Here is a 14,313-nt window from a genome sequence, read left to right as displayed (position 1 = left end):
TGAGACGCGTGGGAGGTTAGTAACCCTCGTTGCCTCGAAAACCTGTGGCCAAGCATCATTCACCAAAATTCTATCGAGCCTCTCCATAAGTCCGTTTTTTGCCCACGTGTAGTCCGATCCGTCGAACCCCGGGTCAAGAAGCCTGCAATCCTCAATTGTCTCGGCGAAGTCAATCATCTCAGCTTGCCGGTTGGTGTCGCTCCCAACTCTCTCATGTGGGGATAGAATAGTGTTGAAGTCCCCGCCGACGATCCAAGGTGTTCCGTCGGTGATGACCGCAATCTCCCTCAACTTATCCCAAAGGTGGTATCTTCCCGTCCGTGAGCACTTCGCGTAGATAGCTGAGACTGAAATGTGTCTTTCAAGGCGAGGAGAAAGGAAACGGCCGTGGAGCATTTGATCCGAGTCCTCTTCCACAACAAAGTTGGCGCCCTCCTCAACAAAAATCCAAATTTTCCCATTAGTATTTGAGCCTTTAAACACTAGCCCCAATGCCCTAGAGAATTTCTCCGGGTTGGGGTCTGTTAACGGCTCCATTATTGCAAGAAATGGAACATTATGAGACTTGATCAATCTTTTTAAAACGTTTTGGGTTGGAGCATTCGCAATACCCCTAACGTTCCAAAACATATAGTTTAAGGACATAATTAACAGTGAGGTTCCGTACCCGGCGGGTGTGAAGGCCCCCCTCGGTAATCGGTCATTTGTTGGTCGTGCCATTCGTGATCCGTCTCGGCCTCCAAGATTGGGTTGCTCGCACCACCAGCATCATCACTATTGTCCGCACCCCTCTCGAAGCTCTCATTGGCATCATGATCACCATCCTCATATTCTTCATCTTCCATGAGGGAGAAGTATTGATTAGTGCTCAAACAGTTTGCCTTCTCTTGTTCTCTACTCTTGGCCACGTTGGTATTTGTTGTTGAGCCGCTTGGGCCGATGGGTGCCGAGACGGGATTCCCACCCCGGACGGCCGAGCCCCGGTTAACGACACCCGGTGTCGCTTCCTCGAGTGGATAGGCAAAAGGCTTGAAGCCTTTAAGATGGCATGAGGCCTCTCGACCATTCCGAGTTCCACTCGCACGATGTGATTCCGACGAAGCTTCCTTGTTGTCATTGAAATCTCCTAAGATGTCCGGGTCTTGCCAATGTGTGTCCGCACCTTTGGTTCCTTTTGCTTTGTAGTTTGCTCGATCAGCACCACTATTCTTTTTCTTCCCTTGGCGTTTCCATTCATTAGGATTAGCATCATTAGGATTAGCATCATTCCCCCCGGTGTCTTGCATGTGTTTAACACCTCGGTCGTCCGAATGTAGCTGTTTGAGTGGGCCGACATTATAGTTTCTCTTGGCCGGTCGTTCCTTCTTGCCCGTTGCATAACAAACCTCCCTCGTGTGTCCAACATGTTTGCAATCTTGACAATAGGAAGGAATCTTATCCCATCGGACTTGTTGCACCGTCTCCCGCCCACAAAGATCAAGAATGATCTCCTCGGGAGGTGGCTTTGTAATATCAATCTCGATGCAAATGCGTGCGAAGGATCGCCGAGACTTGTTGGCCGTGGCACGGTCGATTTGAATTGGGGTACCGAGGAGCTTGCCGATGGCGAATAGGGCCGATTGATCATAGAGGTGAATTGGGAGGCCTATTAAGTTGCACCAAATTGCCGCGATCGGGGACTCACAATACGCATCAAATTCCGGGGACCATTTGAATACCCTCATCGGGTGTCGGTCAATGAACCATACGGGGGAGCCCCTCGGGCCACCAAGAAGGCGAGCATAATCCCCAATGTCCTCGCATTGAATAAGAATGTGTTTAGCATTAATATATTTCCAATTAAAGCCACGACTTAATTTGATGTTGTCAAGGGCCTTTTGAATTTGATGCCCCGTGGGGATAGAATGAGAAAACTTACCCACGATTGCGTGCCCAATGCCTTCAGCCAACTTTCGTGTCTCCGCCCCGGAAAAGTAAATGGTCGGGATGCCGTTTGATGCTGAGGCAAAGCCAATGTTTTGAATTTTCTCCGGTTCGAACACTTGCGGGCCGGTTGGGTCGGAGGAGCCTTTTAGCACTTCGGCCAATGTTATCGGCTTCCCGGCGGTCTCCGGGTGTGGCTCGTGTGTCTTGGGCAGGTTCGCATGGTTCAATCCCGTGCTCGGCCCCATCCCTGTTCCGGAAGTTTGTTGGTTCGGCCCATGCAAATCCGGAGGTGTATAGTTGTTGCTCGTCTCCGGGTCACTATCTCCAATTACCATCGGGATGGACGTTTCAATGCTTGGGACTCCATATCCTAATCGAAGAGGCGCTTTCGGTTGCGTTCCTTGTGGCACGGAGCTGCCCCATCTTAGTTTTGGATTTGTCGCGGCCATCTCCTCCTTCCGACTCGGTGATCCCTTCTCAAAAGTGTCCCGAATTTTGAGTGTTCTACCTTTCTCAAGTGGTGGGAAACTCCTCAAGTGAGGCGATAAGGTCCGTCGAGGGTGAGGACCCCGGAGGTTCAAGTCTCGGCACCCGGCTGGCGCGCGCCACGTAGAGCTTACTTCCGGTCTCCGGTGGTCCGGCAATGATGAGGGGTTGGGCGGCCATTGTGTCGAGGGTCTCCGCCGAGTCCAAGGTGGCGAGGTGGATGAGTTCATGGGTTTGTGGCTGTATTGGAGCCTCAACGGCTAGCAACTCACGTGAGCCCCCATTGTGGTAAGGCACCAAGGCACTTTCAAAAGGTGATTTTGTTCCTAACTCCATTTCGGGCAAGTTGACTACTCCTTCTTTCAAGGTATTCTTTGCAGCACATGTGACACCTTTATTGGGAGGGTAAGGGACAAAGGAGCTTTTCAAAGGTGGTTTTGTTCCTTTATCCATATTTGGCAAGATGGCTTCACCAACCATCTTGGAGAGTTGTGCATCACGTGGTCCAACATGAGGTGGTGGGCGACGTAGAAATTACTCTTTGAGAGGTTGATTTGCTGGCCCGAGACGTCCGCATACTCCTCCAAGCACGCTCTAAGTTTGCGAAGAGAATCAGTGGCCGCTTGCGAGAAACTGATGATATCGTCCGCATAAGCTAAGTGACTAATTTCCATGCACCTGCGGGTGGCTTTGAATATCATATCCCTATGGCCCAAAATAAGCTTGTCGAGGGCCCTCGAGAGGTAGTCTGCGGCAATAACAAACAAGGCCGGTAGTCTGCGGCAATAACAAACAAGGCCTCGGGTGGACTTAAAGAAGCCTGAAGGGGCACCATTGACAAGAACCGAGAACCAACAGGACCCAATGCATCTCTCGATCATGGAGATCCAATTTTCGGGGAAGCTCATACGCCGTAACACCTTAATAAGGAAGGACCATTGGACCCGGTCATATGCCTTAGCCATATCGATTTTGACCGCAACGTTCGGAGCTGGTGCACTTCGTGTTAGTTCATGGAACATCTCCTGAGCGAGAAGAACATTATCATTAAGAAGGCGACCCTTGACGAAGCCGCTTTGGTTTTGCGCGATAACGTGAGGATCATGGCGATGGCCTTGTTAATGACGTTGCAAAGGCTAATAGGCCTATAGTCACACCATGTTTCCGGTGATGGCTTTTTGGGAAAGAGGACAATACTTGTGGTTGTGATGCTTCGGGGAAGGTAGGCCCCGAGGAAGAACTGTTTGATCGCCTCCACCATATCCGATCCTACAATTTCCCAACATGCTTGATAGAAGGTTGCCGTAAATCCATCCGGGCCTGGTGTACTGTTACCGGATATATCAAAGATGGCTCATTTTACCTCACCCGCATCGGGTGGCTTGGCTAAGTCCTCAGGCGCTAGAAGATTTTGGTAGAACTCAACCGCCGAGTTTTTGATCTCTGCCTCATCCATGATTTCGCGGCCATTAACCTTGATTTTGTGGATGCGCATCCGGATCCTCTTTTGCTTCACCCAACTTTGGTAGAACTTTGTATTCTTATCTCCCTCCGCGAGCCACCTGAGAGTTGCTTTATGCCTCCAAAAGTCCTCTTCCATCTTAAGGAGAAGGATGTAGTTGGCGACGAGCTTGTTGATCACAACTCTGTTCCCGGGCGTCGGCCTCTCTTCGAACTCAAGTTGTGCCATGGCCAGTTTTTCTTCCACATCCCGGAGATTGTTGGGGATGTTACCGAACGTTTCCTTATTCCACCATCTCAGGGCTTTTTTAACCCTAGCTAGCTTGATATACAAGTTGAGGAGTCTCTCGGCCTCCGTTGGAGCCCCCAATCATTTCGCACGAGGTCGCTGAACCCCTCGTGCCGAGCCCACATATTCTAGAACCGGAAGGCTCGACCTCCGATTTGAGTGTTCGGGAGTTTGCATCTAACCAAGACCGGGCTATGATCCGAGGCTACCCGGTGCTAGGAGGCTCCGGAAGTACTCGACCGCTGAATTTTTTATTTCTGTCTCTTCCACAATCTCATGTCCATTCACGCAGACTGAGTGAATTCGCAAGCAGACTCTCTTTTGTTTTACCCAACTTTGGTAAAATCTCGTATTTTTGTCACCCTCCGCAAGCCACCTCAATGCTGCCTTTTGGCGCCAAAAGTCTTCCTCCATTCTAAGAAGTAGGATGTATTCGGCTATGTTCTTGTTGATCTAGGTCCGCCTGGGTGTTGGGTCTGCCTCAAACTCGGCTTGAGCCTTAGCAATTCCTTATTCCTTCTTCTTGAGGTTGACATGAATGTTACCGAAAACCTCTTTATTCCAGCCTTTAAAGGCCTTCTTGCTCCGTGATAGTTTAATTTGGAGGTTGAGGAGTTCGATCGCCCCCGTCGGTTGCTCCCAAGTGTTTTACTAGCTTCTTAAAACCGTCATGCCGAATCCACATACTTTGGAAACGGAATAAGCTACCTCCGGAGGGAGTTCTCCCCATCTTGCACCTAGCAAGGATTGGACCGTGGTCCGAGGAGACTCTTGGGAGGTTAGTCACCCTCGTTGTCTCAAAGACTTTGGTCCATGCCTCAGTAATAAACATTCTGTCCAGCCTTTCAAACAACCCATTCTTGGCCCAAGTATACTCCGCACCATCATACCCCGCGGGTCGAGGAGTCTACAATCTTCAATGGTTTCTGCAAAATCAATCATCTCGGCCTGCCCGTTGGTATCGATTCCTGTTCTATTTCCAAGTAATAAGATTGTGTTAAAGTCCCCTTCGATCGACCAAGGTGTCCCTTCCACGCGGGTTGAGAGCTCCCTCATTTTATCCCAAAGTGTGTATCTCTCCGATCTAGTACATTTTGCATAAACTGCCGAGATGAATATGTGGCTTGCCATGCGATTTGATGTTATTCGCCCATGAAGAGTCCGTGTCCTCTTCAAAATCAAAATTGGTTCCTTCTTCAGCAAAAATCCAGATTTTGCCCGATGTGTTTGAGCCTTTGAAATTTAGTCCGAGCGCCTTGGAATATCGGTCCGGATCGGGGGTTGTGAATGGCTCCATGATTGCAAGAAACATAACATTATAGCATTTGATTAGTCTTCTTAGAACGTTTTGGGTTGACGCATTAGCAACTCCCCTAGCGTTCCAAAACATGATATTGTAAGACATGATTAACGAGGTAAGTTCGTACCCGGAGGTGTGAATGGCCTCCTTGGAATATGACGATTTGTTGTTCTTCCTCCCTTGTGTGCTCGCCGACAAAGGAGTAGGGGTGAATCTTCAACATGTTCGCAAAAAGGTTGTGTATCCATGAGCGCCACATCCTCCTCCCCACAACCATCAACATCGAATTCCCCATTGGCCATGAGGGAGTAGTACTTGTTAGTGCTCATGAAGTTTGTTGGAGTTGCGGAGCCGCCCCTCCCGGCCGTTGTGTAGCGCGTTCCCCCTCTCATGCCCCCCGTGTGTACGAGGACACTCGGCGGGATGTATCCTCATGTCCCCACGACAAATCCATGTATCCACCTTCTTGCATGGAGGGTTCGGATGTCTGGCTCGGGTGGGTTTGTTGAGCTCTCCATCTTTTCGACCCTTCCTATTGTGGTGAGTTCCTTTATCGGAGCCACATTTTTCATGAATATCTCCCACAGTGTCCAGTTCCTCCAACTCCGGCTCCAATCCTTTCGCCCCATTCGGCTCAACACTTGTTGAAGACCCGGCCCATTTGTTCTTCCTTTGGTGTCTCCATTCATTGTTGTTGTTTGAGTTGTCCTTTGTGTTGTCCTGCTTTTCGGTAGTACCTTTTTTTTATCTAAACACCGTCGCGGAGGAGGGTTCGTGGGTCCCTTGATATGGATTAGGATAGGACGAAGGACCCGTTGGATATATTGATCCAAGAACCCCACGTATAAGGTTTGGCAGCGGACTCCCTTAATTGATAATCTGGTTTGATCCACTTCCAGAGCTTGGAAAACCTCGACCCGTTGGCTATATGATCAGCCAAGAACCTCGGTATGGTTGAACGCCACAAGAACTTGCTCAAAGTATCTTGATAAGTTCCAAACAAGTGAAAAACTCTACAAAGAGAATTCAACTCACAAGACAAAGTCTATTTTCGTATTTGATCAATGGTGTCCTCAAATGACATGCTTACAAGCCTATTTATAGGCTAGAATGGACTCTTGAAAGTCTCATATCATTAGTACAACTTAAGACCTTTAGAATGACTCATAATAAGTGAAAAGTAACTCCTAAACTATTGGTGTGACTTTAGGACATCTAAAGTCACTTATTTAACTCAAAAAGTAACTTAAAAATGACTCTTCATTTTGGTTGCTCCAACTTGGACGAAAATGCATCATGTATCTTCAATTTGGGCCTCCAAAATGTGATATATAGTGACTCAAAACTTCATGCATTGGGCTGCCCACTAACTTGAATAATATTCACCATTTGGCCCAATGTAGATTGGTCTTGGAATTGGGCTTTTATTTCATCAACTAAAAGCATCATGGACTCCTTTATCTTCTTAGCTCTAGCTCTTGTAATTGGTCCACTTTGAATGAACAATGGATCCATCTTCTTGTCCTTGTAGATCAGCTTGGGTGTAGCTCCATCATCCCTCATCCCTCTATTTCCGGATCAAAGAAGTACATAGCACGGCCACACCCAAAAGTGATGTGCCAAAACAAAAGGAGTAGTGCGCGGTCCGCACCCAACAAGGTTCGGACCCCATCATACTCCCACCAAAATTAGAATTACGTAGCCTAACAGCCGATTTAAACAGACTAATCCCCATCGGTTTGACGGACCCGTATATTAGGGATCCCCATTCCGTTCATCCGGATAAGAGCTCTTAGTAGCCTCGGGGTGGTTTGGGCAGTGATCCGTCAAAAGGCTTCGCGCTCAAGGCCCTCCTTAGCAAAAAGGTCGGCCGCCTTGTTTCCTTCCTGGGAGATGAATGTTACGCGGGAATTGTGATGCCGCCTAGCGACCACCAACTGCGCCACGGCTTGGTGAACATGCGCCGGCCCCCATTTTTTGCCCATCGCCAACTTGACCACCTGCTCAGAGTCCGACTCAATCCAGACGGGTTTCCCGAATTCCTTAGCCAGTTCCAAACCATGAAACATCGCCATGAGTTCCGCTTCAAGGGCGGACTTTGCTTGAAGGGGAGTTGCGAACGCTATAAGCAACTTGCCCGATGCATCTCGCACGACCCCTCCTCCACCCGCTTTTCTACTTGTCTCAGTATATGCCCCATCCGTGTTCACTTTGATCCAGGGCTGGTCCGAGGGGTACCATTTAATTGGTATCACGAGAGGCCTCGGCCTTCTAGTCTCGGCACCGGGTGGAATGCTCATTTTTTGCCGAACTCCTCGCCAATGCTTCGGCTGGATTGTCCCATTACCCATGCTATTGCGTATGAACATTTGAACCTGCCAGACCACGTTAAAAGGCTTGAATTGTACCTGCTGGTGTCGGCTCCTATTTCGTTTCTGCCATTGAAGCTTTGAATCCACCGGGATCCGATTTGACAAAGACGCCAATTGAAGATGGAGATGGAGAGAGTAAGTCCAGCCTTCCTGATAGCATCAAGGCCATGAATAATCGGCCTATGCGTCCTCAAGGTCTCCCACAATGTGGCCAATGTGAAGTCCCCATGTCGGGATAGCATCCACCTTGGGACGTCCGGTTCCCCACTGATGATTAGCGATGCGAGGATCCTGTCTACAATGTGTTGGGGGATACCGGCTTGAGCTTGAAGTAATCGAAGTTTTGGCTCATCTCACATACCTTCATTAACAATTCAGAAACCAGGGTCAACTCGGCGACTCTCTCATCCATACAATGTTCACGGATGCCCGAGTCGCCAAGCCATATATCATCCCAAAAGGATATTTTACCTTTCCCAATCATCCACCGAATAAATGGTTGCATTTGTCCCCTCGCTTTCAGGAGCCGTCTCCATGTTGGACTGTTCCTCCGGGATGGCCTAGCCATTAGCGGGGAAACGCTGTTTTTTTTTTGTTTTTTTTTTGTCAAACACCTTCACGGGGGAGGGTTCGTGGGTCCCTCATCCCTATATATCAAAAAATAGTTCTCGGTTACATTTGCCCTAGCACAAGACTAAAGGATACAAGTAGCTATTATAACCAGAAATCAAGAACTATCAAAAATGAAGTCACCACAAGTGTAAGTAGGGGTCGTGTCAAAATTGGCTCGACACCCGCCTACTCTATAGTGTCCTCCTATGTTTCTTCCTCGGCACGGACCCGGACATTAGGAATCCCCATTTGTTCCATTCTAATGACATCGTGGACGGCTCTCGGTATGTCTTGGGCATCCAAAGCTCAACAGTGGTTCATATCCACGCCAATCTTTGCAAGTAAGTCAGCCGCCTTATTGCCTTCTCGGTGGATGAAGGTTGTTCGAAGGGTGAGTAGATGCTTGTGTAAGGCCATGTGCGCCATGACTTGGCGAGTGTGAGCAGGCCCCCAGCTTGGCCCTTTGATGAGATTAAGTGCTTGCTCGGAGTCCGATTCAAGCCATATTGGCTTCCTGAGCTCCGAGGCCAACTTCAAACCGTGGTGCATGGCAAGCAGCTCGGCTTCAAGTGGTGATTGTGCTTCGAGGGGGAGCGCATAGGCGACGAGCAACTTACCCAAGTGATCTCGAATGAGACCTCCTCCCCCGGCTTTTCCTGTTGCATCAATAAAGGACCCGTCCGTGTTAAGTTTAATCCAGGGCTGATCCGGTGGTTCCCACTTAACCATCATAGCAAGACGCGATGGCCGTTGAGGTTCGGCATGGCTTGGAATACTAACTCCGAGCTTCACCCCTCTCCAATGCTTCGGCTTGAGACTGCCATTGGCCATGCTGTTTCGGACGAATGTGAGGACCTGCCAAATCACATTGCTCGGTTTGAATTGAACATCGTGGTGGCGGCTTCTATTTCTCTCTGCCCAGAGGAACCAAAAGAGAAGGTAAGGCATGGCTCGACTGAGGTGCTTCCTTTCCGGCTGCTGCGATTTCCTCGCCCAAACTCCAATTCTTGTTGGAATCGTGTCGTTCGCCCCAAGAGTGGTGGTCGAGCCTTCGAACCAGCCGTCGAATTCCCACCATAATCTAATCGCCCCTGCGCCTTGTATGAAGAAGTGTTGGAGGGACTCGGTACTTGGCCTATGTGGGCAGCATTGACATTTGGATGAAAGTTCAATCTTGCGCCATTGTAACTTTGCGTCAACAGGGATGCGGTTCGATATGAGCCTCCAATTGAAGATAGCAATGGAGGTTGTGAGGCCAGCCTTCCAAATCTCCTCAAGACCTTGGATAATGGGCCGAGGCGACCGGATCGTCTCCCACGTCGAGGCTAGCGAGAAATCTCCTCGCCGTGATAGCGCGATCGCGGGATGTCCGGCTCCCCGGGTAGGATCGGGGTTGTGCATATTTGATCAATAATCTGTTGGGGGAGTCCAGCCTGGTCATGAAGTACTTGGAGTTTGGGGACGTCCCATGCACCATCCGTGATGAATTCCGAGACGGTCGTTGTAGGGCTACCTCTCTCGTCGAAACAGAGGCCCCTAAGAGGGACATTGCCAAGCCATATATCATCTCAAAAGTATATCTTACCATGTCCAACAATCCATCGGATGTGCGGGTGAGCATGGGCCCAAGCTTTGGCCAGCGTCTTCCACGTCGGACTATTCCTTCCCATGATACTTGACGAAAGTGGTGAGGATATGGCGCAATATTTTCTCATCATGTAACGGGCCCATAATGAGTTCTGTTCTCTGAACTGCCACCGGAGTTTGATGTTAAAGGCTCGTAGGACTTCAGTGAACTTTCGGATCCCGAGCCCTCCCTCCTTGGTGGGAAGACACATTTGGTCCCTGCTGATCCAATGGGTCCGTTTTCTTTCTGTTGTCGAGCCCCAAAAGAAGCGAGCCAGTTGCTGGTCAAGAAGATTAAGGGTACCGGCTGTGGGAACCACTACCGCCACAGCCGGTACCCGACCACTACCGAGTTTCCAACCTTATGACCCACCACAGTCAAGGCAGCCTTCTTGTTGGGAACCACCGCCCCACCGTGCACCGCAAGGACACTCGGATTATGAACCCGTTTCCAGTAAACTAGATCGCGTTTTGGACAGATTGGACAAGTTCGATGCTTGGAGAGACGACACAGATCGCCGCTTCGAGAATCTTGAGACCGAACCTCCTTCCGGTTTCGACGACGGCGATGATTGGGATTATGAGGATATGCGTCGGCAGAGATCAGGAGATAGGGGTTTGCGGGGGAGAAACCCTAGCGGGGGCTTTCGCGAGGGCCCACATGAGGATAGGGCGCGACGCGATAGCGGGGGTCGTAATGGACCGGGATGGACCACGCAAGGTAACTGCCACCCAAGCCAGCAGTTTGGGGGGGTCGATCAGTCTTATGATCGTACGAAGCCTTGTTGGGATCCACATCAGCTATATCAGGCCAACACGCAGGGTTTCGACGGACAACAACGGGTTAAGATGGAACCACCTCAGGCCGCTACCGGCTCGGGTCAGGCCACAAGTTCAGGGGGTCGCAACGGAGAACGGCCGCGACCCGCGGTGATTCGGGTATCACAAGCGGAAAAGGCTGAACGAGGCCGTCTGGGTTTGTGTTATTATTTTGACGATAATCTAGTTGAGGATGTTCCCGACAGCGTTGCTCACAATGGGGGTGCTAATCTTGTTGTACTAAATGACGAGTCCCTAGAAGAGATCGTCGAGACCGACAATACGCCGCTGCAAGTGCTCGTCGGGGTATATGATGAGAAGAATTTTTTTTTTATCAAACACCCTCATGGTGGAGGGTTCGTGGGTCCCTCATCCCTATATTTCAAAGAGTGACGATTACAAAACATGGCCACACCCGAAAGTGGTGTGTCCTCATAAACTTAAGAGTAGTATGCGGTCCCAAGCCACAAACCCGGACCTCATCATACTCCCTTACAGAAAACAAAATACAATCAATCAAGGAACAAAGGGTACCCTCCAAACATCCCAAACACAATTCTATTCTTCGTCGTCATGTTGGACCCGAATGTTCGGGATTCCTAGTGCTTCCATCCTAGTAATTGCAGCGAGGTGTCTCGGCATCGTGTGGGCATTCATACGGCAGTAGTTTTGACTGTCAATTCCCATCTTTGCAAGTAAGTCTCCGGCCTTGTTCCCTTCCCGAGGGGTGTAGGTGAGGTGCACAACTCGTTGGCGCTTGAGGAGTAAGATCCGCGCCACCACCCTGCTCGTGTGTGCCGGTCCCCATCGTGTACTATTAAGGAGCTGGACCACTTGTTGTGCATCCGACTCAATCCAGATAGGCCGATTGAACTCCAGGACAAGTTCTAACCCGAGTTGGATGGCTAGGAGCTCTGCCTCAAGGGCGGAGTGGGCATCAAGTGGGGATGCGAAGGCTGAAAGCACTTTGCCTGTATGATCTCGGATGATACCACCTCCCCCGGCTTTATCCGACGCTTCCAAGAATGCACCATCGGTGTTGAGCTTGATCCAGGGGTCATCCGGCGGGTGCCACTTGATTGCCACTGCAAGCGGCCTAGGGCTCCGTAGTTCATCATGACTCGGGACAGTGATTTTTAGACGAACTCCCTTCCAATGCTTCTTCTTGTATATCCCGTTGGCCATACTATTCCTGATGTAGATTTGAACTTGCCAGATGACATTGAAAGGCCTAAATTGTACGGACTGGTGGCGGCTCCTATTCCGTTCTGCCCAAATGAACCATAAAATGAGATACGGCATGGCTCTGCTTAGGTGTTTCTTGCCTGGTTGCCGAGCTCTTCTTGTCCAGACCACGAGTCGTTCCGGTATGGTGTCATTGATCCGAAGGGGTGGTGAGGAGCCCTCAAACCATGCGTCAAATTCCCTCCATATCCCGTGAGCCCCGTCCCCTTGAATGAAGAGATGTTGGAGGGATTCAATCCCTGGTCTATGTGGGCAGCATTGGCATTTGGACGCAAATTCCATTCGTCTCCATTGCAGCTTTGTATCCACCGGAATGCGGTTGGAGAGAAGTCACCATAAAAAGATGGCAATAGAGGACGTGAGGCCCGCTCTCCAAATGTCGTCGAGGCCTTGCACAATCGGCCTTTGGCTTCGAAGGGTCTCCCAAGTAGTAGCGAGAGAGAACTCTCTATTGGATGATAACGTCCATCTTGGTATATCAGGCCCATCCGAGATGACGGGTTGTCGATGATCTTCTGGACGATGTGCTGTGCTTGGCCGGCTTGCGCTTGGAGATTCCGCAGCTTAGGCTCATCCCAGGCACCATCCTTAATATAGTCCGCCAGACGAGCAAGAGGCCCTCCTCTATCATCAAGGCTAAGTTCTCTCAGGGGAGCCTCTCCTAGCCATAAGTCATCCCAAAATAGTATCTTTCCTTCTCCCACCACCCATCGAATGTGTGGTTGGGCCTGAGGCCGAGCCTTCAGCATCCTCTTCCACGTAGGGCAACCCCTACCCAAGGGTCTAGCTGTAAGTGGGGAGACCTTATGGCAGTATTTAGCCATCAAGTACGTAGCCCACAGGGAATTTTGTTCCCTGAACCGCCGCCATAACTTGATGTTAAAGGCTCTTAAGACTTCCATGATCTTCCGGATGCCCAAGCCCCCTTCGGCCGTTGGTAGGCAGACCTGATCCCAGCTAATCCAGTGCGTCCTCTTCTTCTCATTAGCTGACCCCCAAACGAAACGAGCCATTTTCTGATCCAATTGCTTGAGGCCACCACCCGTAGGCTCGATAGCTTGGAAAATATGTAGTGGGATCGCTTCAAGTGTGCTTTTAATCATAGTAAGTCTCCCCCCAAAGGAGAGGTGTCGATGGGCCCACCCAGAGATCCTAGCCGAGATTTTCTCACGGAGGAACAAGAACATGCTCGTACGCTTCACACCCCGGTAAATAGGGACTCCAGGGTAAAGGAAGGGAAACGTACCTCGGACGAAGCCTCCTTCTCTTTGTATTGTGTTTGTCCACCCTTCATGAGCATCGACAATGTAGAAGTTGCTTTTGCCAAGGTTGATTTGTTGGCCTGACACCTCGGCGTAATGATCAAGGCATGCGCGTAGCCTCCGGAGGGGGTTCGCCGCTGCTTGGCCTGACTCCAATATTGCAAGAAAATGGATATTATGAGATTTAATTAATCTTTTAAGGACGTTTTGGGTTGGCGCATTCGTGATCCCCCTAACGTTCCAAAATAAGAGATTGAGAGACATAATTAACAATGGGGAGACGTACCCGGTGACTGTGAAAGGTCCCCTTGGAATTCCACCATTTGGAGATTGTCCGGTACTTGACAAGGTTCCTCGTTCATGATTATGAGGATTTCATCAGAGTCCTCGATGTTGGGCCGGGGGTCCCGAGCATCTTCCCCTCCCCCGCCATAGTCACCTTCATCCATTGAGAAGTCTTCATTCTCCATGAGGGAGTAGTATTGATTGGTGCTAAGGAGACCCATCGTCCCTTGGATATTTTGGCCTTTTGTCGAGGACCCCCTTGACGCGCTATGCGAGCCTCGACGCCAATTTGTGAACGCACCTCGTCGTGGAAATGAAAACTCCCTCGACTTGTCACCATCTACCTCCTCATGAGAGGTATATCCCCCGGCTTTACCAAAGCTTCGGTCAAATCTTGCATGTGAGGGGATGCCCACACCCTCGGGTTGGGTGCATGGATTCTCGTCGCGTGTGTTTTGTAGCTCACCCATGATATCTGGCCCATGCCACTCCATCGGTCCAGGTTCTTTTGGTCCTTTCCCTCCATTCAGCTGATCCTTAGGTCCTTTCGGTTTCCCTTGATATCTCCACTCATTGGAATTTGATGTTTGCTTCGATTGATCTTGCTTGTCTTTGCCTCCTTGGGATCCA

At 50.0% G+C, this 14,313-nt stretch overlaps 1 protein-coding gene across 1 annotated transcript; it reads right to left on the bottom strand.

Annotated features, from left to right (window-relative positions):
* Positions 1-7,288: 7,288 nt before the first annotated feature.
* LOC121804011 lies at positions 7,289-7,813 on the bottom strand. Its single transcript, XM_042203566.1, has one exon. It carries the CDS (start codon positions 7,811-7,813, stop codon positions 7,289-7,291), a length of 525 nt encoding a protein of 174 aa, XP_042059500.1.
* Positions 7,814-14,313: the final 6,500 nt, after the last annotated feature.

The sequence above is a fragment of the Salvia splendens genome, chromosome 5 (assembly GCF_004379255.2).
Source record: "Salvia splendens isolate huo1 chromosome 5, SspV2, whole genome shotgun sequence".
Classification (NCBI taxonomy): domain Eukaryota; kingdom Viridiplantae; phylum Streptophyta; class Magnoliopsida; order Lamiales; family Lamiaceae; genus Salvia; species Salvia splendens.
This window is presented reverse-complemented; position numbering and strand designations above follow the sequence as displayed.